General features: G+C 41.1%; 8 protein-coding genes and 1 non-coding gene across 20 annotated transcripts; 2 read left to right on the plus strand and 7 right to left on the minus strand.

Moving 5' to 3' along the window:
• Positions 1-1,076: 1,076 nt before the first annotated feature.
• LOC111491903 (protein DOWNY MILDEW RESISTANCE 6-like) lies at positions 1,077-3,633 on the minus strand. Its single transcript, XM_023141001.1, has 2 exons — positions 2,487-3,633; positions 1,077-1,882 (listed from the first exon to the last, which is right to left on the minus strand). The coding sequence occupies exons 1-2, from the start codon at positions 3,294-3,296 to the stop codon at positions 1,622-1,624; spliced, it is 1,071 nt and encodes a 356-aa protein (XP_022996769.1). The 5' UTR covers positions 3,297-3,633; the 3' UTR covers positions 1,077-1,621.
• A 645-nt stretch (positions 3,634-4,278) lies between these two features.
• LOC111491906 lies at positions 4,279-6,020 on the minus strand. Of its 8 annotated transcripts, none has more exons than XR_002719786.1 (4): positions 5,616-6,020; positions 4,884-5,525; positions 4,582-4,649; positions 4,279-4,515 (listed from the first exon to the last, which is right to left on the minus strand). XR_002719786.1 is itself a non-coding variant. In XM_023141004.1 (2 exons), exons 1-2 carry the CDS (start codon positions 5,785-5,787, stop codon positions 5,113-5,115), a joined length of 585 nt encoding a protein of 194 aa, XP_022996772.1. In that variant the 5' UTR covers positions 5,788-6,020; the 3' UTR covers positions 4,279-5,112. The 8 variants fall into 8 exon arrangements, 1 of the variants encoding a protein (XP_022996772.1); XR_002719784.1 differs by having other exon boundaries at positions 4,279-4,524; XR_002719785.1 differs by having other exon boundaries at positions 4,736-5,525.
• An 817-nt stretch (positions 6,021-6,837) lies between these two features.
• Positions 6,838-6,911, plus strand: TRNAN-GUU. Its single transcript has one exon. It is a non-coding gene; the product is annotated as a tRNA-Asn (tRNA).
• Positions 6,912-6,991: 80 nt separating this feature from the next.
• On the plus strand, positions 6,992-9,226 carry LOC111491895 (ARM REPEAT PROTEIN INTERACTING WITH ABF2). Of its 3 annotated transcripts, none has more exons than XM_023140985.1 (2): positions 6,992-7,509; positions 7,543-9,226. In XM_023140985.1, the coding sequence occupies exons 1-2, from the start codon at positions 7,195-7,197 to the stop codon at positions 9,025-9,027; spliced, it is 1,800 nt and encodes a 599-aa protein (XP_022996753.1). In that variant the 5' UTR covers positions 6,992-7,194; the 3' UTR covers positions 9,028-9,226. The 3 variants fall into 3 exon arrangements, with proteins under 3 accessions (XP_022996753.1, XP_022996752.1, XP_022996751.1); XM_023140984.1 differs by having other exon boundaries at positions 6,992-7,506; positions 7,540-9,226; XM_023140983.1 differs by having other exon boundaries at positions 6,992-9,226.
• Positions 9,227-9,632: 406 nt separating this feature from the next.
• Positions 9,633-12,459, minus strand: LOC111491901 (F-box protein At1g70590). Of its 2 annotated transcripts, XM_023141000.1 has the most exons (5): positions 11,619-12,459; positions 11,137-11,270; positions 10,601-10,783; positions 10,172-10,354; positions 9,633-9,658 (listed from the first exon to the last, which is right to left on the minus strand). In XM_023141000.1, exons 1-4 carry the CDS (start codon positions 12,223-12,225, stop codon positions 10,187-10,189), a joined length of 1,092 nt encoding a protein of 363 aa, XP_022996768.1. In that variant the 5' UTR covers positions 12,226-12,459; the 3' UTR covers positions 9,633-9,658; positions 10,172-10,186. The 2 variants fall into 2 exon arrangements, with proteins under 2 accessions (XP_022996768.1, XP_022996767.1); XM_023140999.1 differs by lacking the exon at positions 9,633-9,658 and having other exon boundaries at positions 9,914-10,354; positions 11,619-12,458.
• Positions 12,460-12,719: 260 nt separating this feature from the next.
• On the minus strand, positions 12,720-17,201 carry LOC111491846 (glutamate--glyoxylate aminotransferase 2-like). Its single transcript, XM_023140902.1, has 14 exons — positions 16,565-17,201; positions 16,209-16,374; positions 16,053-16,118; positions 15,806-15,923; positions 15,367-15,448; positions 15,145-15,232; positions 14,911-15,069; positions 14,057-14,230; positions 13,837-13,968; positions 13,638-13,703; positions 13,478-13,542; positions 13,296-13,387; positions 13,052-13,208; positions 12,720-12,941 (listed from the first exon to the last, which is right to left on the minus strand). Exons 2-14 carry the CDS (start codon positions 16,323-16,325, stop codon positions 12,836-12,838), a joined length of 1,422 nt encoding a protein of 473 aa, XP_022996670.1. The 5' UTR covers positions 16,326-16,374; positions 16,565-17,201; the 3' UTR covers positions 12,720-12,835.
• Positions 17,202-17,364: 163 nt separating this feature from the next.
• LOC111491847 (lipase-like) lies at positions 17,365-20,136 on the minus strand. Of its 2 annotated transcripts, none has more exons than XM_023140903.1 (8): positions 19,713-20,134; positions 19,431-19,525; positions 19,244-19,347; positions 19,036-19,136; positions 18,851-18,954; positions 18,169-18,606; positions 17,930-18,061; positions 17,365-17,663 (listed from the first exon to the last, which is right to left on the minus strand). In XM_023140903.1, exons 1-8 carry the CDS (start codon positions 19,962-19,964, stop codon positions 17,504-17,506), a joined length of 1,386 nt encoding a protein of 461 aa, XP_022996671.1. In that variant the 5' UTR covers positions 19,965-20,134; the 3' UTR covers positions 17,365-17,503. The 2 variants fall into 2 exon arrangements, with proteins under 2 accessions (XP_022996671.1, XP_022996672.1); XM_023140904.1 differs by lacking the exon at positions 17,365-17,663 and adding an exon at positions 17,697-17,841 and having other exon boundaries at positions 17,877-18,061; positions 19,713-20,136.
• Positions 20,137-21,289: 1,153 nt separating this feature from the next.
• On the minus strand, positions 21,290-23,915 carry LOC111491848. The gene is made up of 7 exons (XM_023140905.1): positions 23,113-23,915; positions 22,939-23,025; positions 22,648-22,860; positions 22,387-22,551; positions 22,146-22,199; positions 21,904-22,050; positions 21,290-21,824 (listed from the first exon to the last, which is right to left on the minus strand). The coding sequence occupies exons 1-7, from the start codon at positions 23,329-23,331 to the stop codon at positions 21,447-21,449; spliced, it is 1,263 nt and encodes a 420-aa protein (XP_022996673.1). The 5' UTR covers positions 23,332-23,915; the 3' UTR covers positions 21,290-21,446.
• A 325-nt stretch (positions 23,916-24,240) lies between these two features.
• On the minus strand, positions 24,241-25,213 carry LOC111491980 (pectinesterase inhibitor 12-like). The gene has a single exon (XM_023141093.1). The coding sequence runs from the start codon at positions 24,888-24,890 to the stop codon at positions 24,396-24,398; it is 495 nt and encodes a 164-aa protein (XP_022996861.1). The 5' UTR covers positions 24,891-25,213; the 3' UTR covers positions 24,241-24,395.
• Between the last annotated feature and the right edge of the window lie 435 nt (positions 25,214-25,648).

Below are 25,648 nucleotides of genomic sequence, written 5' to 3' on the forward strand. Positions count from 1 at the left end.
ATAAAAAAAAAAAAAAAAAAAAAAACTAAAAAAAGTTCATATATCTAATGGTTGCATGAGTTTTAAAGTTCATTATTTTCTTTCTTTCGATCCTTAAAGTTCATATATATATATATATGGATGATGGCCTAAGTACCACTTTTTAGATGTCATTAATGATCATTAATGAAAAATCAATAGGTACGCGAAAAGTGATTAGTGAAGCTACAGCCTTTAATCTAATTTGGCCACCTTGGCTACCTTTTTAATGGAATACTAGTACGTACAAGTATTAATTATTAATGTACACAAAAGTTTAAAAAAAAAATAATAATTATCTGTAGACACAATAATGCAAACTTCTTTTTAAATTATAAATACTATTTTAGTCTATACACATGGACTTACGGGTATATTTGTAAATACATAAATTTAGTTATTGCACTTTCAATAAATCTTAAGAACTCGTTTAAGTTTAACCATGTATGAAAAATTGTATTTATAATTAGATTTAAAAGTGTATTTTAAAGGCAACATTATAAATTTATTATTAATTACAAATATTTATGAATGGTTATGAATTTTAATATTAAGAAAAAAGAAGAAGAAAGAAAGATATATAGATATCCGCGTGAAATCATGGGACTTGTTGGTTTTTATTTATTATTAATTGGGTGACATTTATTTGTCATTCCTTTTCAATACAAAATAATGTTTCAAATCAAATAATATTGTCTGAAGTAAATAAGAGTTATTGAATGTCCGTGAGTGAATATTACATGTTTTTAGTTACTACAGTCCAATCCTTGTAAATAATTAATAATTCCATCGCAAACCAAACTATATTCCTTACACTTCTATTATATAATAATGTTTTTACTTATATATAAAAAATATATACACATGCCTTTAAATGCCTTTCTGCGTCCACTTTAATTATGCAATCCCCTGTATCATTTTTTTTTTTCCCGGAATTCCCCCTTTAATAATGCCTCATTTAATTCTCACAAATGCTTTTTTTTTTTTTTTTAATTTCTTTATAAAATATTATTTTACTTAAAAACAATAAAAACATTATATTTGCCTTCCACAAGGGGAACGTACAAAGATATTTAGGGCATTGTAAATGGTAGTAAACAGTATTGGACGTGGCATTCTACCATTGGTCCATCCCCATGCATGCTTTCCTCCATTTATTTTATTCAATGCACATTTATAATTGTTATAAGTCCCAATTTATATATCTCTGCACCACCATTTATTTTCTTTTTCTTATAAAATGTGGAATATAATTGGGCGCTTCACTTTGTAACCCCCACCCTCCTATCGGCCTCAGATTCATTTTCCTTTTCTCTGCCCCCACTTCTAGTTCCCAACTAACTGTGCATAATTAATTAAATAAATATACAGCTTTACAAATCCAAATTGAAAGCCGAAGTGGGATGAGTCATCCAACGACGTGGCATCGCTGTTGGCATTTTGGGGGGAAAAAAACACACGTGCCAATTAACCAGCCATTTCTCTGATGTGGCATCGTGTTTACTTCTTTCATTCAACAACAAAAGCGAGGGAAATGGTGTTTTGGTCCAGAACAGCATCGGTTGGGCCGAGGGCCCATTTGGTTAAAGAAACAAGCAAGGATTTAGGTGTCGAGAGAGTTGGTGAGCTGGAAACTCTCCTTGACTCTTCTTATTGTTCCTTCTTGTGCGCGGAATTCGTGCATGAATTGTTTGTAAGTGAAGCTTTTGTAGAGGGGCGGGTGGTGTTCGTCGGTCAGCTCCTCAATGGGCTTCATCACCGTCTCGTCGTTGGGTGCATAGAACATTACTAGCGATAATCTTCCCCTCGCGCGGTTGGTTACAGCCCTGTGGATCACGCTTTTATACCTTCCATTGCTCAATACCTTCAAAATCCACTCTCATATTTTTTAAATTCCAAACTTCGGATTTAGGACAAATTTAAGCTATTAACTCAATATTTTGTAAGCAAATTAACAACTAAATTTTCCAATTTGGGAAGAAACACAAATGACCACGTGTATGTTAGGTATGATATTTTGAGCCTCCAACAATGTTAGATGAACATGACTCTTTACAATGTTATGATATTTTCCACTTTCAGCAAAAGCTCTCGTTGTTTTGTTTTGTAATCCCCAAAATGTTTCATTCTAATAAAGAATAAAGACAGTATTTTTTTTTTATTATAAACCCATAATCATCTCCTGAAAAAAGCTTTAGCCATGTCAACAGAATTCTCAAATGTCAAACTAAGTATTGTGAGTCAAAAGACATAATAAAAAAATGACTAAGACTTCGAAAGAAAAGGAGTCAAGCCTCCCGCCTCGAAGACATGGTAAAAAATGATTAAAATTCTAAAAGAAAAATGAGTCGATTAAGGGGAGACTGACTTTATTCGGAGGAGGTATTGAATAAAAGTCCTACATCAATTAATTTAAGGAATTAATAAGGAGGTGTTACGTGTGAAGCAAGAAAAAGAAAAACACAAACCTGAATTTGATCGGCCACGTTAACGACCAATGAATTTGGATGAGGAAGGAGAGAGACCCATTGGTGATCTTTCATGATCTGAAGGCCAGCGGCCTCTTGGGTCTGCAACAGCACAGCAATGGCCACAATATCAGTATGAGTGCCGAGGCCCATGGTGAGCTCTGGTTGTGGGCAGGGCGGATAGTAATTAGCCTGCGAGTACAGCTCCGGCTTCTCCCCTATGCTTCTCTTGAGAGCCCCCTCGTCAAGCCCCAGCCCCAACGACATGAGCCCCAAAACCCTTTCCATTAACCTTCCCATTTCCCTGGCGTATTCCCCGTACACTTCCCTGTACTGAGGTGGGTTTTGGGGTACGTCATTTAGAAATTTCTGCCCCATCGGATCCCAGGGAAGCGTGAAGGTTTCGCTCCACAGATTGATCTTCCGCCCCTCCACGTCCTTGGCGTAGTAATTGAAGATTTTAACTTTCTTAGTGTGATCCGTGGTCACGTATTGGTTTCTTTGTTCGGGAGGGAGGTGGAAGAATTGGGTGGTGGTGTCCAAGACGGCGTCGCACAAGTGTTGTGGGATCCCGTGGTTGGTGACTTGGAAGAAGCCGAAGCTGTGGCAGGCTTCCGATACTTGGTGGACAAGAAGGGATCGGTCGTGAAGATCCAAGTCAATGGTGGGCACGGAAATGGTGTGGGATACGCGTTGGAGATCAGGTCTCATGTGATCGGGGAGAACATAGGAAGAAGAAGAAGAAGAAGAAGAAGAAGAAGAAGAGAGGGAAGGAGGAAGAGAATCGAAGGCCATTTTGAATGTTGCCATGATGTACTTGTTCTGTTGCCAACCTAAGCTAAGCTAAGCTAAGCTACGCTAAGCTGCGGGTTGGGAGTTTTTGGAGTTTGGAATTTGGAAATTTATAGAACACCAACAAACTTCCCTCCTCCCTCCTACCACCCAAAACGATTGCTAAAACACCTCCATCTCCATATTACACTTCCTCACCTCTTCATTTGGAGATGTAATTTTAGTTCATTCATATATCTCTCACGGGTTTAGGAGGGGAGTTATATTCACACCAACTTCTACCTCACTTTATCTCTAAACCACGTCTTACTCGAATATTACAAATGGCATCCGAGATGTACCTCTCCCCGAACCAATGACGTTACTACATGATTGTAATATATTGGTTAAAAAAATAAAAATAAAAATAAAACATCTCATTGCATTTTCATCCTATATTAATAAAATGAAAGTGGGAGAGGTGTAATTTGACTTACAGATATTGACGCATTTTAGAAAATAACGTTTGGGATGGAGCATTCATACATACCAAAAGGGTTTGACCCTGTGGGCACACGAAGAGAGAGGATGAGGGCTTTCTGTCCCCAAATAATAATAATTTTGAATGTTATTATTTAGGAATCAAATATAAAATGATTCAAGGATTGTACAATCCAAAAGTCCTCCACAACTTAACCAAATTATTGAAGTCCAAGTCTTTCGTATAAGCTAAATTAATGAACGTTCTCTTCATATTCCATCATCAATAAATAAATAAGTGATTAACTAAACCAATTTGGATAGCCTACGTCCTATATTTTGTTGGCATTGCAATTTTATTATAATCCCAAGAGTGAATATAAACTAAGTGTATAGTTTAGTTGGATTGGGGTGGGATAATGGACTTGGATTTGGGGCGTACCAATAAATTAGGCCCATGCCCACAATTCAACGTCCCCTTATTGTGTCTCGTTTGAATGATGTATTATGTTCGAAGAAAGTAGACGAAAAAGATATTTAGAATGCAAATAGATTGTGCTTTATACTTTCCCTTTATTGTTATAATTACTTCTGCTCGTCCCTTTCCAACAGGAATCTCCATTTTTGTGGAACCAAACCCAACCTCTTCCATCTCTTTCAAATCTCATCCTTTATTGTTTCCTGAATATTTGCCTTCTTTGTTTATGGAGATTCTTATTAAATTCACCTGCATCCCTCCTCCGCCATTTTAAGGAGATTCCCCAGCCGCAGCAATTCACTAAGAAAACTAATTAAATTACAGTTTCAATGATCTAAGAAAGAATTTGGAGTGGCCGAAACTTACTCATTTGTGCCCTCAGCTTTAATCTCCGAGCCCAACCGTGAGACTGAATCTCACTCGTGCCAAAGCTCCTGGACAAAAAAATCACACAAAATGATTTCAAAACAGAGAATAAACTTCCACATATTTGATCACACAAACAAGAGCAGGGGATTACACTTGTTCGTTCCTCAGTAACATAAAACAGATAGCATGCAAGAAAAAGTCGCAGGGGGCAAACGACGGCGGGGGAATTGGGTAAGGCAAATTTGTCACAAGCCAAGGATTGAAGAAGAACAAACTCAACTCAACTCAATTCAACTCACCACAGTATTAAGTTGGGGATCCGTAACGAAATTGGACTGAAAATTCATTAATCGCAATGCAACCAAATTAGCACAGCAGAGACAATTACATTGTATCAGCCTCTGAATTTTAATTTCCTTTAAGTGGATCATATATATATATATATATATATATATATATGCATATATAATTCAATTGATTTGGTTTCTGTTTGGCTATCCGGTTCCCTCCCTGCTGGAAGAGTTGGGGTTATTCCCAGCTGCGACCATTGTGGACGAACATGCGGCTAGAGCTTCCCTGAATATTATATACACTGCAAGGAACCGCAGATGCAGATCTCTCCGAGTAGGAAGCATGTGGCGGCGACATCCGACGAAAGCAACGGTGAGCCGCCGACATCGAGGACAAGGAGGAGGAGGAGAAGAAGGAGGCCATTGAAGAAGGAGGCGAGATTCTCTTGGCATATTTAGGAGGGAAAAGGAACGCTCTGATCTTCAACGATGAGGAAGAGGAAGCCGCCCGATCGTATTCCTCGATGAGATTGGCGAGATCTTCATCGGAGGTGATGGAGACTAGAGCATCCAGATCTTCCTTAGGCAATTGGCAGCGAAAGCTCACAGAAATTGATGTTCCGCAGAGCTCCCCGAACTTCAACAGAAGATCTGTGGTGTGAGATTCAGAAACTCCGGAGTTCAAAACCATAATCAAATCAATCGGAAAGTGGAAGAGAGAGAGAGAGAAAAGACGGTTACCAGAGAAGGAAATGGAGCGGTTGAAAGCAAGAAGGCGGGTTTCGCCACCGCGATAACGGAGTTCGCCGTCGGGATAGCGAGGGAGAATCTTGCCGCCGTAGCTGCAGAGGAACTTGATGGTGGGAGTAGGTTTGAAAGTGAGTGCGGTGCGGTGGAGGGGAGGTCTGCCCATGTGTCGTCGTATGCCTTGTTGTTGTTCCCGTTTCCCTGTATTTATACACTTGGGATTATTTTCTGAGATTAAAAAAGAAAAAGGAAAAAAGGAAAACCCGGTTCAAACCAAAGTGGTGAGAGAAGAGAAGACACGGTGGATGGGAGAGCAGCCACGTAAAAGGAAGGAAGGATGAGACAGCATGAATTGTGACCCACACATTTTATTTCCTCCCTCATCCATGCCATATTTAATACGACCCAAATTAATCAATATTTTTTTAATTTTGTATTATTACAAAAAAGAAAAAGGAAAAAAGAAAAAGAAAAAGAAAAAGAAAGAAGGCGGAAGGGTTGTGGGGTGGGGCCACCTACACGTGGGGTCGTATTCACATACAAGCCTCATCTATTTTTTAATCTGATCTAGCAGGGGTGGACATCGGAATGAGTGAGGAGGGCGGGGCCGGAGGAGTCCTACGCGGAGGGATATGATTGGGGAAAGGGGATGAACGTCCCAATCTATCAATTAATAGCATTTATTAATGAACCTTGATATTTTAGCAGATTTTTCTCAGGTTTGAAGGCAGCGTGGTGCATAGGTAGGCAATGTGATGGGCGGTTGGCATGTGCAACACTTGAAAGGGCTGGAGCTTCTAACCCCATACAAAAAAGAGGAGGAGGAAGAAGAAGACGATGGATGGGACGTTGTTTTCAAATGGCGATGGAAAGAAGAAGGGTGGCGCATTCATTTTGATACCCAACTTGGAGGAACATGCAACTTCAATTCAAACATTACGTATCATCTCTTTCAATCCGTTGCTTTTTGTTTATTCAACATTATCCCTTTTCCTCTATTTCTTTTTCTCTACACCCAGATATTCCCAATCATTTTTCACTTTTCACTCTTAACCCACCACCCAAGAAGATACTCCTGCTGAGTGGTGTGGGTGCTTCAAAACTTGGGGGGAAATGTGGTTGACTCAAGAAGCCCAGGTTTCAATGTTGCACGGTTGTAGAATTCATATGTAATCACAAAATAAATTAATTATTTGATATTCAAATTGCAAGAACGGCTGGAATAGCTCAGTTGGTTAGAGCGTGTGGCTGTTAACCACAAGGTCGGAGGTTCAAACCCTCCTTCTAGCGATTTCTATTATGTTTTTTTTTTTTTTGAGAATTTTAGTAGCCAGGAAGTCTGACTCAGGAAGGAATATTGAAGAAGGGGAATGAACGATCATGGAACACAGACCAAAGTTCCAGACTGATTCTGACCCATACCCAAAAGCTAAATTGGAAAACCCACCTTCTCTCTTTCACTCCCACTCCAACGCTGCTCACTTAACTCGGAACGAATCGGTATTTAATTTTACAGGGTTCAGGAGAATTGACGGTGACGGACCACAAATATAGAGTAACCTAACTACCTCAAATGGATTCCGGGGACAAGTGGATTGAAGAGGAACTGTCCCACCCGATTGTGCTGTCGGAGCGTGTTCGCTCGGCCGTCGACGAAGCCGAGTCCTTCAAAAATGAGTGTGCGGAAGTGGGCAAGCAAGTTGATCGCCTTGCCCAAATGCTCAGAACCGCGGTTCGATTCGCTACAGCAACTCCCACCCTCTACGAGCGTCCCATCCGGCGGGTGGTTGCCGAGGTTTCCAAGAATCTGGAGCGTGCCCTAACCCTCGTACGCAAATGCAAGCGTCAGAGTGCTCTTCGCCGCGTAATGACCATCACTAGCGTTGCTGATTTTCGAAAACTGTTCAACCTTCTAGACGCTTCCGTTGGGGATATGAAATGGCTTCTCACTATATTCGAATGCAACGGAGGCGGTATCGTGCTTTCGCTTCCCCCAATTGTAAGCAATGACCCGATTATTGCTTGGGTTTGGTCCTCTATTGCCTCGATTCAGATGGGTCAATTGCACGATCGTATTGAAGGGACCAACGAACTCACTTCGCTTGCCGCTGATAATGAGAGAAACAAAAACATTATTGTTGAGGAAGGGGGAATTCCTCCTCTGCTCAAGCTTTTGAAGGAAGGACCCTCGCCGGAGGCTCAAATTGTGGCCATCAAGGCACTTTATACGCTTGCAAATGATCCGAATAGAGTGAGAACTATTATTCAAGAACATGGAATCCCGATCATAGTGCAGACTCTTGCAAACTCGCCGATGGTGGTGCAGACACAAGCGGCGGGTTTGGTGGCGAGAATGGCGATGCATGACCCCCTGGCTCAAGAAGATTTTGCACGGGAGAACGTGATACGACCCCTCGTCACTCTGTTGTCGTTCGAGACTTTTATGGATGAAGTGGGTAGACAGAGCATTCATTCCATTGTCCAGATCAACAGGAACCTAGAGAAGAAGACACTAGTGGATAAAACAGTGGAATACAACCCGAATGCGAGTTCGCAGTGGAAGTCAAATTCTTTGTGTTATATGGAAGGGGGCAGCCGGGGAGGAAATTGCCGGAAAGAGAGGGAAAATGAGAGACCTGAAATAAAGCTTAAGCTGAAAATAAGTTGTGGTGAGGCGCTGTGGATGCTTGCGAAAGGGAGCGTGTCGAATAGTAGGAGAATTTGTGAGACAAAAGGATTGCTTTGCATGGCAAAGATGGTGGAGAAGGAAGAGGGGGAGTTGCAGCTGAATTGTTTGATGTGTATAATGGAGTTAACAGCTGCGGCAGAGTCCAATGCGGACCTGAGGCGTGCAGCGTTCAAGACAAATTCTCCTGCCGCCAAGGCTGTGGTGGATCAGATGTTGAGGGTGATCAATGATTTGGACAACCCGACTCTGCAAGTTCCTGCCATAAGATCCATAGGATCGTTGGCTAGGACATTTCCCGCGAGAGCAACACGAGTCATTGGTCCTTTGGTGGTGAAGCTTGAGAGTAGGCATGTAAATGTGGCTGCAGAGGCTGCCATTTCGCTGGGGAAGTTTGTTTGTCCGGAGAATTTCCTTTGCATGGAGCATTCGAGGACAGTAATAGAGTTGAACGGGGTGCCTCTCGTACTGAAGATACTTGGGGAGAACGAGAAGACACGGATGTATGGACTGATTCTGTTGTGTTATCTTGCACTTCATGCGGGCAGCAGCGAGGTTGTGGATCAGGCCCGGGTTTTGACAGTGCTGGAGGGGGCGGATCGCACCATGATTGCAATGCACCCAGAATTGAAAGACTTGGTGGGGAAGGCAATTAGTCACCTCAATCTGTATCACGCAGGAATGGGAGTCCATTCTAAGGGGCACTTGGGGTTGCCCTAAAACTTCTCCTTTCCTAAATCCAACCGTTTGGTTTACTTTGATGATGGCGGCATGGTATTATGTGTATATCCTCTAAACAAAATGATCCACAGAGTTGTGTAGAAAATAAAGCTTATACCTTGTTAGCTTCCAATGTTGTTGACAGGAATAGAATGGTTAAAAAGATTACAGAGTGGAATGCAGTTTTTCCTCTGTCTTCTCGTTCCGCCTTTAATTGGTTTTTCATTATTCATCCAATTAAATCCATTTCCTTTGGGTTGGTAGTCGTCTCCATTAATCCTTTTTTTTTTCTTATGTATGTGTATATCCTCTAAACAAAATTCTATTCTGTAGTTGATGGATTGTATGAATATGAACCATGAAAATCTGGGCAACAAACGGAATATTAAGTAAAACACAAGACTTCATTAGTTTTCAAAGCATGTTTTCCTACGATGAACAAGCTTACAGTCACCATCCAATGAACATCTTTGCCTAAACATGTCCTCCGCTCTTTTTTTACACAACACTCACTACAAGGGTTCAAATCTTCATCTTGTACTGCCTGTTGGTTAGAATCAAATGTCGTTTCTCAAGCTACAGACCTTAACAGAGCTGCCTTTTTTGGTTTTAGAAACACAAGAATTAAATCCTGGCAAAGAAATCCCCAATAAAATGATAATCACTTGATAACATGATTTATTTCAAAGATATGGCACGTAAGCTCAGAGGATCAGGAATGGAAATACAAATCGATCATCAGAATTACACTAATACATATGATCGAATCATATCCAGCACAACCTGAACCAGTGAAACTTGCAAATGAGGGAGTGATACGAGATTAATTGAAAAATGGGAAGGAGCTTCAAAAGACAACACTCATGTAAGAATCCTCTACAGAAAGTAAGAAAAGAAAAAAGAAGTATGATTCATTCTGAATGCCTTTGAAGAAAAAGATACAGAGAAACCATCTAATAAGTGGAATTAGTCTTGAGGCAACTTTTATAGCGACTGACTTTTAGTATTTTAGGATACAATGTTTGCAACAAAAAGCATTCAGACTACTTTTTGTACTAAAGTTCCTTGATTTGTCGTATACATGGAAATGTCCCGTAGAAAGAACAAAAAAGAAGTAAAAGAAAAGATCCAGACGTGCACTAACCATTGTGAAAGGGGCTCAATGAGAAGAAGGCAATGCACGCCAGTTATCAGCAACAGACATGACTCGATCTCGGGAACTTTGCGAAAGTTGTTGGAGAATTACATTCTTGACATGAGCAGCAGCTCTTTCACCAGAGCGGGTTGCAAGTTCCAAGTAGACTACAGCTTTCATCATGTCCCTTTCCTGCCCAAGTACTTAAAAATCAGTACCTACATGAATTTTTAAATTCCAAGTTCTTTTTTCACTCTTTTGATGGAGAATTTGTCAAACTAAACATTCAGGCCCCTTTTCTTTTTTCCTGTTTTCACAGCTAAGATTTCCATTCATACAACAACACTCAAATCATTCCGGGGGGAGTGGTCAACACATCTAATGCCAAAGCAACAAACATCTTTGTAAACGGGAAGATGATATTTATTTGAAACGTACAGAAAAGAGATGGAGTCCATGCTCAAATTGAGCTTTACTATGGCCACGATCAGCAGCCCGCTTCATCCACTTTTTAGCCTGCTGATGGTTGTGTACCAAGCCTTCCCCGCAAGAATAGCACAGAGAAAGATTGTACATAGCACGCACATATCCACCTTCGGCGGCCTTAAAAAACCACCTAGCCTTTTTCAAGAAAAGGAGAAAAATGAGAAAGGAAAGGAAAAGAGACTGAAAAATCTAACTTTCACTGCAAGCTGCTGCAACAATGAATGACAAGTCTTCATCAAATGGTTCATTGGGAGGAAAAATAAGAGCAATAGGTTCATAATCTGGTGAAACTAAGGAGCTTAAATATGCAAAATAATATATAAATAGGAAGTATGTAAATAAAAGTTGGATAGATTGGAAGAATACACAGCAAGATGAGCCTAATTGAGTATCACCAAAAGGATAAACGGGCAACTAATTCGAACATTTATACCGAAACATAAATCTATCTCATAAGCAAAAGGGATAGGAAGGGGGAAATAACGTACAGCTTCCTGTACATTTCGATCCACGCCATGACCCTGATGGAGACACAAAGCAAGTTGGTATTGAGCTCGAATGTTGCCAGCCATGGCCGATTGTCGCAGCCATCTTACAGCTTCAGTGGGATTTGGTGGTTTTGCTGCACAATTCATAGAAAGAATAATGAAAAGGTTGAAAACGATGAATTTGTTCTACAGAGGCAGTACCACTCATCCAGTTATCTACTTAAGCAGTAATACATAATTCACAGATTGTGTCAAAACAAACACAAGGAGAAATCTACATAAGTAGCAAGTTCAGTAGCCGAAGGCCTGCAGCAAGCAACGAATGAAACATTTTTTCCGATTTAAAATACAGCAAAAGATCGATGCGTTGAAGCAATTCAAATCGTTGAGCATCCAGTGATTAAGTCTAACTAATAAGATTCTGCTTGTCAATCGAGGAGAAACATAAGAAGGGGAATGAAATGGAATAAGATTGAGTATACCGTGCAAAAACGAGATTCCTAGATTGCACTTGCCAGCAGGATCGCCTAGGTCAGCAGCCTTTTGGTACAAGGCAATAGCCTCGCCTTTGTTGCCCATCTCCCAATAGAGAAGTCCAGCATCAACCATAGCAAGGGTGGACCCACGCGCCGCAGCCTTGAGAAAGGAATTAAGAGCCTTGTCAGAATTGGGTCGAACCCCAGCTCGACCATGCTTGAAGCGCTTTCCCCATCGCAGAAATAGCATAGCCTCCCTCAAAGGCCTGAGCGCCTCGAACCAAGGCTTGCATACAAACGACGCAGCTCGCAGATTCGGGAGGTTGAAAGAGGCGGCGATTTTGATCAAAACGTCATACGGCAAGGCAGAGAAATCCTGGCCCCCAAAAGAGGAGGTTGGCAGGAAGAAAGGCGTTTGAGAGGAGGAAGAGGTAGATGGTGAGGCATGGAGTCTGTCGGGGAACTTACTGGAAATGGAAATGGAATTGGCGTGGCGAGAGAAGTGATCAACATCATCCTCGACCTCAACCGCAGCTTTGCCCTTGACATTGGAGAGAGAAAAGGAAGAGAAAGGAGAGGCATCGGAGCGATCTGGCCAAGTTCTTTGCGGCATAGTTTTGAGGAGGACAAGGCATCTACCACCACTCCAGAATCAAATAATCAGAGACAGAGAAGAAGAAGGAGAGGGGTTTGGTGGCGCAGAGGCAATAAATACGCCCAGTTTCCTCCGCCCCCTCCCCCGCCCCGGAGATCACTGCTTCTCGCTTCTCGCTTCTCGCTTCTCGCTCGTGTGCCTTGACCATTTCTTCTTTTTCATTTATTATCTCCGGCCCCACAACATTCCTTCCAACCAAAATAATCATCCTTTTTTCTTTCAAAGATATATACTGATTATCAAGTAATTTTCCTTTCATTATTTTACTTATTTATTATTTTATAAATATGAATTGACTACAGACCGCATAACAACCACTAAACTTTTAGAGAAACAATAAATATTTAATTTTTTTATTCTAGTTTTATTTACGTTACGTTGTTTTAGTTTCTTATTTATACCCTTAAAAATGACCATATTTCATATTATTATTATTTACTTCAGTCAATTGTATTTTACACTCCTACAGATGTTAAGGGTAGAGAAGGTTAAGAAGGCCTGTGGAGTTCATGAAGAACACTTTACAGCTTATGATGAACACACCAAACGAAAGAAAAAGAAAGATCCACTAAGCGTATTGTTCCATGAACTCAACGTTGAACTTTTTAAAGCTAGCCATGATCGCCGGCATCTCCTCCTCTGGCGGCAAGATGGTTGTTCGCAAATGGAAGACCCTGCAGAACCCATAAACACAAAAGGAGTATTAACATCTTCTACTATTCTTCTCAAAGCAACCCACTCCCACTAATTTAGTGTTGTTATGGAAGGGAAAACGAGAGAGTACCCTTGTTTCTGTCCAAATCCTGAGCCGGGGACTGTCGAAATTCCAGTAGCTTCCAGAAGCTTGAGACAGTAGAAGACATCAGCTACTTTTCCTGCTGTTTTTGCTGCCTCTATGGCTTTCGGAGGCAGCTGAATTTGAGGGAACGAATACATGGCTCCTATAACACCCAAATTTTCTCCCTTTTATATTTCTTTCTTCAATCACTACTCATCTTATTATAACAACACACCACCCATATTCTTACCTTCAGTGAAGTTGCAGACTACATTCTTGCAACTGTTAAAACCATCTGTCATTATCCTTGCCCTTCTCCTCAGTGACTCCAGGATTCCTTTGCTACATTCATTCTCATGGTTCATTTTTCATTATTACTACTATTTTGATATCATCAGAATAGATAAACGTTCAAATACCATATAGGCATACCTTTCACGATGATATTGCTCATAGGATATGTCTCCAGGTTTGGGTGGATTGACCATGAGCCCCATCTACATTGTACAAAATAAGTCATTTTTGTAAAAACATGCTACATGAATTCAGGCTTCAACACGTCCGTCTCTGAAATACAACAAACAAAACTTACAAACACTTGTGCAGGAACATTTGGACTGAGTGATATTGATGCAACCTTGTAGATCTCATCCACTGTCTGCAGGCAGCATTAAAAGTACATATACACAGAATTTGGATGGTGAGTGTGACAGAAGCAAAGATGGGAGGACTCTGGTCTGGTGACTACATGACCACAAAGAAAGTTCAAGAACCAAATCCTAGTACCAAACCTGAGGTGGAATGTTCGTCATTTCAAAGTATCCACCACGTTGTCCACACTCGCCCAAATATCCCTTTGACACAGTGTGGAACGATACGAGCTGAAGTTCCTTGCTGATGGGAGGCCCCATATCCATCAATACCTTCCATATGGTAAATAAGGCTACTTAATACAAATACACAGGTGGAGAGGAACATGTTTACTATGTTCTAGTGGCACTGTCACCAAACCTTTTTAGAACTAATGAAGGGTCGTTCATCCTGATAGATGTTTTGCTGATAAACTTCATCACCAAGTACAGCAAGATTTTCTTGAAAACAGAAGTTCAATATTTCTCTTAAATTTGCTTCACTAAGGCATTGACCAGTTGGGTTACCAGGGTTTATGATTACCATTGCTCTTACCTGGTCGTTTGACAGAATATAAGAGGGATTAGGTCGTGAACACAAACAATACATTTACATGGAATTATCTAACACACAAAATTATCCAAATATGCTGTAATGATTGGGATTGGGACAAAATACACGGTTGGTAGATATTGTCCGCTTTTGCCTGTTACGTATCGCCGTTAACCTCGTGGTTTTTAAAAGGCGTCGGTTAGGGAGAGGTTTCCATACCCTTATAAGGAATGTTTTGTTCTCCTCTCCAATCGATGTGGGATTTCACAATCCACCCCCTTGGAAACCCAGCGTTCTCACTGGCATACCAGCTGGCATACCGCTTGGTGTCTGACTCTAATACTATTTGTAATAGCTCAAGCCCACCGTAGCAGATATTGTTCGTTTTGACCCTTTACGTATCGTCATCAGCCTCACAATTTTAAAACACGTCTACTAAGGAGAGGTTTCCACACCCTTGTAAAGAATGTTTCATTCTCGATGTGGGATCTCACAACATCTGAGCAACAAGGAACTGATGAAGCACAGAAGGTATCTTTGCTTTTGAATTGTTGTGACTAAAGTACCAGATACATAAGTGTGCATTGAAGTTTCACCAATCCCGTTTCAGATACAGGCATCATCACCCAACATTAAACACAATTCTTCGAGTATCAAAAAGCGTTAAAGAGAGCTATACTAACCGTGATTCCTTGAGAGCGAGCTTGCGCTACGGACTGACGAAGATCATTGACATCAAGACCCCAGTTTGAGCTCTCATCTAAATAATATGGAACCAAGGAACCACCATACAGAGCAATTGTTGCCGAATAAAGAGGGTATTGAGGGACTGGAACGAGAATCTGGCAACATGAAGAAATGTAAGGCAACATACCAATAAAAAAAAAGAACTGAAAGGATAAAAGAAGATAAATCACCCCATCGCCTTCACCATGGATTATAGTATTCAGTATCTGCATCACCCCTTTGCTGGCTCCATCTGTGAGATATATCAGTTCTGGATCACTGTCATTTAAGCATGCTGCAGTGAGCATTCTCTTGCGAACAAAGGTTGAAATTTATTGGCTCACCATCAAGTCAATATATCGGGGTCAGGAAAAATTTAGATCTTCTTATATCTATAGCTAGCACTGTTATACCTCGGATAGCCATCACGCCTTTCTATGAACTCCGCCACCTCCTTTCTTACTCCTGGATTTCCTCGGGAATCACTGTAGGCACCTGAAAGAGTAGCCAAGAGATGAATTTTTTGTCAAGGCTGGTATGCCCGAGCTCTTCACTTTTGACACCTCAACTGAATAATTTTAAACTCAATGGTACCTTTAGGTGGTGACTAATGGTGACAAGTACAATACAAGCAATGGTCAAGAAATTTAAGGAAACATACTAATTTGGTGGCAAGAACAGAGTAATAAACAAAGCCCGTGGTATCTATATTTATTGATAACACACACTAGGATAAGATGGCCATATGTAGAGAATTATTATATTATCAACAGAACATCAGAGCTGTAAAAAAGGGATTACGTAGAAATGGCTTCATGGGATGAATAAGTTCTTTCGTACGAAGTAACATACCTAAACCACCCTCAATCATTGAAAGATAATGTTTGGCCCTGGCAATTGCATCAGGAGGAAATAATTGTTCTACATTGGGATCATCTAGAAGAAATGGGGCTTGGCAAAGAGCAATTACCTGGGGAAGAACAATATATATTTTTAGTTATTGAATTGGTATTATGCAACAAGGTATTGCTAAGCAACTCAAGTCATTTGATAGCAGTAAGTGTGAAAATCACCACAGAAGAAGGAAGTTGAAGTAGACCTGACGGGGAAAGGTCAAAGGCTTTTGACCAAGAGCGTGAGGGTTCCCAATATTTGTGAAGATAATCTGGAAATTGTGAAAGCGAAAACAAAGATGATACGGATGAGAAGAAAATTTTGAAGAAAAATAAATGAAACAGATGAGAAGCATTCAAACCTTTTTCCCTTCTTTCTGAAGCTGGGAGGCTCGAAGATACAGTTCTCCTCTGACGGCATATTGCACCTTTTTCACATTCTCGTTTATGGACTCGTAATCTAATGCTTTTGGACCCATTTTTTCAGATAGTAAAACACACAGCTCCCTTTCAGTCTTCAGATAACACCTGATAAAACAACAGGGAAACCTCAGTCTCCACTCTCATAATTTGAACAATAATCCATAAGAGATTCACCAGCAACCAAAACAGGAAAAAAAAAAAAAAAAAAAAAAAAACCCCTCTGTTTAAAAACCCATTTCTTGCCATAATTTTTCTAAAGCAATGCAACAAATACATTAGCTTCCCTTCTAGGTACCTTTCTTCCAACTTCGGTCGCTTTGCTTGGACTCGGATTCCTTTGTGTATGGTTCTGACTTTCAGCTTCTTCTTCTTCTCTATACCTCCCTCTCTCTTCTTCTCAATAAGAAAGAAAAGCTCAAAGGACTAGTTATTTATTCATCTTTTTTTTCCCCCACTACTCGAGCCACTCGTCACTCTGAGACATATCCTTGCTGTGAAATTTGGACACTAATCTCCTCCTCGTGTTTTCTTTTCGCTTAATATTTGTGTGGCAACACAACCGACAAACGGAGGCTGGTCAGCGATCAGAAATGGCGGTTGTCGTTAGTGGGTGTTCATGCAATCCTCACAGTTGGAGATTGGAGCAATATATTGCGTGTGGAAGGCGACGAAGAGTTTGATCGACCAAGTGGCGATACGAGATGCCATGTGCCTATCTAATCATGAACCACTCCTTCAACAATTCCATCCACCCTCTTCAATTTTCTTCCCTTCCCTGGAAACTCAGAACAAACTTCTAATCTCTGCCTCAGACGCATATAATATTAACGACACCGCTCCAATGACTGTTTCCATTTCAACGCAACACCAGAAACTCACTCTCAATCTCCTGATGTCAGTCAATCTCATGAGTTTACTCATTAAGGTCCACCCCATTTCATCTTCCGCCTGATAAATTATGTTCTTACGTACTCGTTGTCTATCATTTTATTTGGTTCATTCCCTGGTTTTCAGAAGTGCATTGGGGCAAGCAAATTTCTCATTGAATAGCTTTCCTAAATTTCAATTACATAAAACTGAAAACAAAACCGTTAATGGAACAGAAGAGACTTTTTTATTTACATGAAAGGTGGAAAAGAATGGTGTAACAAAAGGTTGTATGGCATAGTAGATGCAATAACTTTTGTTCCAATTCCCTAGTAGTAGTGCTATTTTAAGCAACAATAACAGCGCCCTATGGGTGAGGTTGGTTTGGCAAGGTTGGGGGGTTCTTCCTGAACACATGTTTTCTACAACGTTCAAAAATGGCATCGTATATGAGATCAAATTGAACTCCTGCTCTCTCCCGATTCACTATGAACATTATGTGATCACCTTCAATTACCTTGTAGTACCTGCAATTTGTATCAACTTCACATTAACATTTCACCGAGCCTTCAAGTATTGCATGCAAAAGCCAGAATATAAAAATAAGAGAACGCTTTGAAGTCACAACTACGCTTTAACTGGAAGTGGATGGCAGCGTGATATTATGCTTATAGATTCTAAATGATCACGAATGCGTTTCAAGCAATGTATACTCTATGGTTAAATTTGAGCAGCAAGAATGGAAATTAGGATTTCGAACAGGGAAAAGGAATTTGAGGATGTTTCAACTAACCAGATACCAGGTTCGAGGGGTTTACAATCTGACTCATCTACTACATGACGATTTGGATGCTCAACTGGAAAGCGTGGGTGAGTCATGGAAATGGTGTTGAGTGCACCATCATTGTCCTGCCAATCTTCATCTCTGCAAAAGCATTACTGTTATGTTCTGCTAGCATGATGCATTATTGTTTTATTCATAAATCAAATCCAAAGTTGAAGGAATTTCTTGCTACTTATTTCTTCAAACACCTGTAGCCTTTGTAAGGGGGAGCGACATCTGAAGGATGGCGCCATTGACTCATCTGCAGAACTCTTATAAAGAACAACGGATGGATTCTGAATATGCTTGATGGAACTGTGACCCCCAAAATCTTCCTAGTGCACTTGGTTACATAGTTAAAATAGTATGTATCAGGAAAGGTCTGTAAGTCGCTGTTTAGACGGATGGAGCCCTGTATGGTAAGATCAGGGAGGATCCAATCTCCAGAGGCAAATGGCCCAGAATTTCCCTTGAGACAATCAAGAAGACCCCAAATACCCATTTTCTTCCGTGACATGTTGAAGTGATCAAACCCAAAGTTATAATATGCTTTCAACCAGGGTATATCAATCCAATCATATATTATGACGCCCAGGCGGCACAGCTGTAGCAGGGATATAGGCTTCATTGATCTCCCATCTTCTGGCCTGGAACAAGTTGAGAAGAAAGGGACTAACATGGTTAGACTTAACTGTGTAAGCATGTTGCAAATCTTGAGTAGGTAATATGTGATGTTTAAAACCTAAAACTAAGCATTATCATTCAATTTCAAGCATGTAATTGGTTAGACTCAAGCATAAGCATGTTGCAATAATTGGCTCCCAAGCTTCCAAACGTTGTGATTCAATGAAATCAACTAGAAGATATGTTTCAACCAAAAAAGGAACTTACTGCATCCCATCCAAGTAAGTCCTGGTAGTCCCATTGAAAACTCCTGACAAGGACGTGATGCTTATTACCCAGTTTTCCGTGGTGTTCTCATGCCCCTTGAATGCCTGAACCAATAAGAATATGTGAGCATCTCAATCTTTCAGACACGTCTGGTGGACAAAGATTAAACTCTATATTTCCCTAACCTTATCAGCGAGCATTTGCTGGAGTAGTCGGACGACCTGAGCTCCGGCAGAATGCCCCACAAAGTGAATAGGATGATCTTCATCCCATTCAGGATAGTGTCCTGCAAATACCAATTCCAATAAGAAGATCGGTTTAAGAAAGGCCGGTATGCAGGGCAAACAGTTATTTGCAATTTGGGAGTATATGAAGTTGAAAAGGACGGGAAACCTAGTTCATAAACCCGCCCAAACTGGGAATGGCCATAGGCCTTGCTATGTTCTTCCCCATAATCGACTCGTCCGCCTTTCAGATAATAGAACAATTCCCGAGCCCTGAGAAATCAAAACCCGCGGACGTAAGAATCAGAACACAAAAGCATGAAGGGAATTGAAGATTGAATTGATGAAGTATTCACCTATCATGAACGCTGGTTAAGGATCCTAGATCAGGCACAAGCACCCTATCGTCCTTCTTCTCCGCACCCGCAAAGTAGGACAAACCTCCCAATCTCTGCGGAAATGGAAGGGAGGCATAATCAATGAGGGAGAAAGAAAAGAAAGGGAAACGCAGAAAAGGAAAAGAGAGGAATGAAGGCTTACTCCTTGGCCAAAACCAAAAATTCCATGGACTAAGACAATGGGAGGGAGAGTGTGGGGATTGGGNGGAGAAGAAACGAAAGGAAAGATGGGTTACTTACTCCTTGGCCGAAACCAAAAATTCCATGGACTAATACAATCGGGGGGAGGGTGTGGAGATTGGGTATGGTTGTGGTGGCAAAATCCTGTTTGTTCTCAACTTTGGGGGAAGGAAAGAGAAAGCGTCGGTGGAAGGCTTGAGAAAGATCCCCAGCGACGGCTGAGCTAAAAATGTAAAACCCATACACCAAATGAACAAAAGAGCTAAGAAATAACTCGGTGAAATGCAAGGCATCAATCCAGAGACGAATCATACTGGGGAATTCAGCGAAAGAAAAGAGAAGAGGAGAGCCTTCTTCAACCCTAGAAACAAAAGGAGAGGGGCCGAAGGAAGGCTCTTCCGCTGCAACCGGGAGGCTTCAACGCTTCTCCTATATCACTGGGAACCTAAACAACGATGGGGGAGGGGAGGAGGGAAGAGGCGCCTCAGATATATATAGATATATAATGTACAATCCTTTCCTTTTCTTTTTTTCTCTAACAAAAAAAAAAAAGGAAATATGGCTTCCCCCACGTCTCTCTCTTTTGCTTTATCCATTTCTCATGCGGATTATTAGCCAATCAGCTGTCCGTTTTAGGCGATGGTGGGATTATTTCCTGACCCCTCTAAAATTGTCCACCTACAAAAACAATATAAATATGTTTGTGGGTTTGTATATAAGAGTGTGCCGTGCTGGATCCTACCTGGAAGCCCTTCCCACTTCTAGAATAAACAGGTATGATAATGTAAATAAATTGCAATTTTGTGATCGGGAAATGTGTAGTCCAGAAGCCACATGAATGTTCTGGAACTCCTCACCATAATTATTTTCAATTATTTTCCCAACCCTTTATATTTTCTTTCAACTAAACTGTCTTCTAATCGTCCGTCTATTTTATTTCTTACGATTTTTAATCAATTTAAAATTTAATTATTCGTTCTTTCTATAAAAAAAAAAAAAAAAAAAAATGGAAGCTTTCAATTCACCCTTCAATTACATGGGCCTGTCAATAGCATATATTAAAGGGAAGGGTATTTGAGTCCAACCAAAAAACAAAACAAAAAGCTTTTTAATAATATGCATGCATTAAAAACTATATATTGATTAAATTTCGTACATTAATTTGTGTAACCTATTCCCTGTGATCATGCACTCAACTGCACACCCTTTCTTTTTCATTTTTTTTTGGCATGAATGAAGTTTAATTATGATATGTGTCGTAATATGCTGGAAGAATAATACAAGGCATGCACTTCTCTATTATGTTATCTTTGAGCCAAAGATAGATCTCCAATTGATTGTACACCCGGCACTCATCATTTTCTACTTCAATACATTATTCTATTTTGTTATACACATTATTACTATTATTATTATGATTCTTCCCTTGAGTACAAGATGTGGAGGCTATTATTACAAAGTATGATAGATATACTGGGTTGAATTGCATGCCATACATTCTTTTAATTATAATGCCCGCAATTTACAAATATAAAGTCCTAATGAGGGTGGTGATATTAATATTCATCACCAATTACTAAATTTTGTAATAATAACCAAAGAAAAAGAAAAAAAAAAGGAAATGGGGATACAATAAATGGCGCCAAATTAGAGGACTATTTTCCAAAAACATTCAACACCCCTTTATCGGTAATCGGTATATCACCCCCACGAATAAATTTGAATAATTCAGAGAGAGAATAGAAAAAATAAAATAAAAGTATATTTACCCTTTTGGCCCTGTGGTGTATAGTGTCAAGGGCATCTGCCGTTTCGACCTGGTCCACCGTAGTAAAAGTAGTTTCCCCAAACGGTGTTGATCCCTCCTTGAATGTCGTAGCAGTTGGGATGGTCCGCCAAAACCACCAAGTTGGATAATGGAACCAAGCTGTTGTCCCAATCCACCACCTGCAGGTTCCGAAAGTAGGAAGCTTTTCCGAACCCCTCGCCGGCGAAATGCCCACTCCCCATCTCTGTAGTGGTGTGGAGTCCCGACGGACTTGAATTCACCACCTCTCCCCCGAATTGCACCATGGTTGCATGGTCCTGTAAATGGGTGAAGAGGAAGGACGGCCAGTACCCCACCAAAACTCCCGACCCGAATTCCAGCCACCAATTTCCATGCTTCGGATCCTACACCCATTTATTTATTTATTTTTATTATCAAGTCCCAAGAAAAAGTTAGACATAGAAGCGGATTCAAACGTTGCACCTTCCAGACCAACAAGCTGATGTCGAATTGGCCGCCGTCAAACGAAGACGTTGGAGAAATTGCAGCCCCAATTGCAATTTTGTTGTTTGTCTGGACAAAGCCCGAGCATAGCAAATTGTAACACCCGGTTGCTTGGTATGCATCCGACTGTCATAAAATTCATCTCAATATCAGCCCATATTTTGTTACGCAGGTAATGGGATGGAAGAAAGCAGAGAGCGTTTTGTTGATGGGTTACTCACGGTCCAGTAAGTAAAAAATCTTGGGTAATTGTCTCCATACAGTTCTGGACTAACCTGTGGATCCAAATTTCAAAAGCATTGGCATCCATCCTTTAAATGGAAAAAGCAAATAAAATGGTCTCTGTTGAAATTCACTTTAGTCAAATTCTTTGTCGGCATACATCTTTTGCTTTTTTTTCTAGTTTTTTAAATCCAGACAAAGATAAAAGACGAGGTTTTTGTAACATAGGGAAAGACATACCTGCCAACCAGCTTCAATGGTGTTCAGATCGTCGCCGAAGGAGCCGGAGATGACCCACATTTGCGATAAGCTGAATTCATACTGATCGGCGACTCGTGGTGCCCACACATTGATGCTTGCTTTCGCCCCGAAGTAGTGATCGCCGGTCACGTATCCCACAGCGTGCTGGTTGTAAAAGGAAAAAAGGCATGAGAGAGTGAATGGTCACCTTCAAGCTAAGGCAATCCGCATGTATTCTATAACTTTTGTTGGAAATCGTACCTCATGCCCGTCGCTGCTTGTTTCTCTCCTAACCCATCTTCTTACTTTCCTTCCAAACATCTGAAAAGAGGTAGCTCTTAACAAGTCTTCCTCAGTTGTTCTTCTTATTGGGACGGTTCCTTCTGGGCAATTTTCTCCATTCATGCTCCATAATTGGAAGCTCTCTGTCACCGTCCTAGGCGGCTTATGCCCTTCTGGTCTCTCTGGCGGATCCTGCAAATCCAGACAAGAGCTTAGACTTAGATTCCCCTTGAATTTGGGTGCAACCAACGTAAACTGCGATTTGATTACCAATGGTATCTGCCCTTTCAACTTGGGATGGTCAAATGCGGGTTGCAGGTGAGATAAAACGCAATCTATGAGGTCCCCGTCAGGACTCTGCATTAAGAAAAACCCGGTCTTGTTTATTGTGGAAACAGAGGAAGTGCAGAGACAGGGTACATATAATTGGAATTGAGTAGTAACCTGAATTGTGTGGAGGGCAGGCTTGTTGATGATGTCCAAGCGAGCCCTTATCATCTTGAGCTTGTTTAATTCCTGTTGGGGATGGAAGGTCTGATTTGTGGCGTGGGTTCGGGTTGGCGAGGAGTGCAGCGGAGTTATTGTGGAAGTAAGAAGAAGCAAAAGAAGCAAGGCAAAAATGGGAATGGGTTGGGAGATGTTGAAGCAGGCGGAGGAGGCCATGCTCAGGCGGCGTCCAAGCGTTGATCGACGAGAGAGGTAGAGATCAAAGCAAGGAGATTTGGAGCATTGTAGGTTTGAAAGGAAGGGGAAGAAGAAAAAGAGGGTTAGAATTTGGGTATAGGAAATGTGAGTGTGGGGCTGAGTGTTATAAGTAGTTGGGTAGTGATGGAAATGATGATGGGGTCTCCTTTTTCCCCTTAAAGAGAGGGGGAGAGAGAGTGTTCCCAGTCTCCAATACAAGGACAGGAAGAAACTTTAGCTTTAGAGATTAAAGGGGGCAACAATATGAATATGAACATACGAATATGAATTGTTTGGAGGGACGGTGGGTTCTTCTCCTTCAGCACTGAGATAGAGATGGAGTCAAATCATGTAAAATGGAATTGTTGGGGCACCCACACACAATACAAACTACTGCGAAAGCTGAAGGCTTGGTGTGCGTGTGTGTGTGTGTGTGTGTGTGTGTGTGTGTGATAGAAATTGAAGTAATATAAATGGTAAAAAGTGCATTGGAAGGATGAGAAAGAAAAGGAAGCGTGGAAGCGGAAGAAGGATGTTGCTTGAACAATGATTTTGTCTAAAGCGGGCGTGGCTGTGCTCTCTTCGCCGGCCTCTCTCTCTCTCTCTCTCTCTCTCTCATCCGCCTTCCCCACTCACTATTTATTAGTAACCCAATTTGTGGCGAATGCTACATGTATATATATATATTTATTTGCGAACCATAATCATTGAATAAGTTCTGGGTGTAATTGGAGTGGGCTTTTGGGAAGGCCCATCAGTGCTCCAACAACAACACACATTCACATTGGTGCGTAGGCTATGTTGCGTGGGGGTTTGCAGAATAGATAGAAAATGATAGGATATTAGAAACAAGAAAAGATGAATATTAGAAGAGAACAAGGCGATGAATATTAGAAGAGAACAAGGCAGAAGGGGGTTCCTTCTGAATGCTCCTGCCTTCTCTTCCATTTCATAAATTCAAACCAACCAACGATGAAACATGAAGGAACAGGCTCAACCCAACCCAACCCAAACCAAACCTCTACACAAAGGGAGTCCGGATTTCAGTGCCACCGAATCAAACTAGACAAATACAAGCAGTTGCTCGTCATTTTGCGCATCCTCTCGTTTCTTCGGGTAACCGGTGATCTTAACCCACTCTCCGCCACCGCATCGTCGCAGGTCACGTAATCGGTCAATGCCGCTGAGAGGTTAATGCCGAGGCTACCCTTGTCGTGGCTTTTCAGGCTTGAAATGGAGGTCTGCAGGCTGCTGAATGCGTCGTCGTAAACCTCCAGGCAAACTTCCATGGCCGACGTCTTGTCGCGCCGGGCCTGTCCCATCGCCTTGTACGTCTGCGTCATCAATAGCCTGATCGTGGTCTCGAGGACCACCGATGGGTCCTTCTGGCCCCTAGCCACAGAGCGACACAAGGCCGGGTAGTCCGCCTTCTGGCAGATGTCCACTCCAATGTTGAGATTGAAAAATGCGTGGGCAGTGAAGCACATGCACGCCATAATGGCCACAAACAACGAAGAGCATGAAGTTGTGGAAGCCATTATGTTTATTCGAACCCCTGCAATCCGAGGGGTGTCTCGCTGCGCCTGGATTCAAGGACACAGGAGGCTATTCCTTGAACTCGAAATATTTGGTTTCGTTTCGAGCCTGTTGAGTACAGAGAAGGATTGTTAGCATTATATAGTGGAGGAGTGTTGGGTTGGTTGGCCTTCATTGTAGCGATTGCAGGGCAGCCCATGCGTTGCGTATCTATTCCATATCACAACCGCTTATCGCACGCATTTATCTCTCTCTCCTCCATTGCTTTGACCAACTAATCCGCCTCTCCATGTGGATCTAAACATCTTCATATTTTGTCACACTCACTCACTGGGTATGAGCGAGATGACATAGATGTTATTCCTATTTTTTTTTTTTAAACTAAGAGTAGATTCCACTGCTTTTAGTGGAGTAGTTGGGTTGGGGTGTATGCCCACTCATCTACAATTTTGACCATTCATCCTTCTCCTCCCACCAATCTCCTGCTTTTCTTTTCAACCATGGCATCATTCTGATACCAAAATACAGAGGTTTGTCCATTTGAGAGGGTTTGATGTTGAATAATTAATAATTAATGTCAACTCACCACATTAATTATTCCTTTCCTTTCAATTTAAAGTCGTCTCTTTCTTATTCATCACACAAAACAACAGCACACAGCGACTCATCCATTTTTTCAAACATCTATAATATTTTAAATAAAGATAAAAAAAAAAAAAAAAAAAAAAAAAAAAAAAAAAAAAAAAAAATCATTAAAATT

Source organism: Cucurbita maxima, unplaced genomic scaffold (genome assembly GCF_002738345.1).
Source record: "Cucurbita maxima cultivar Rimu unplaced genomic scaffold, Cmax_1.0 Cma_Scf00017, whole genome shotgun sequence".
Classification (NCBI taxonomy): domain Eukaryota; kingdom Viridiplantae; phylum Streptophyta; class Magnoliopsida; order Cucurbitales; family Cucurbitaceae; genus Cucurbita; species Cucurbita maxima.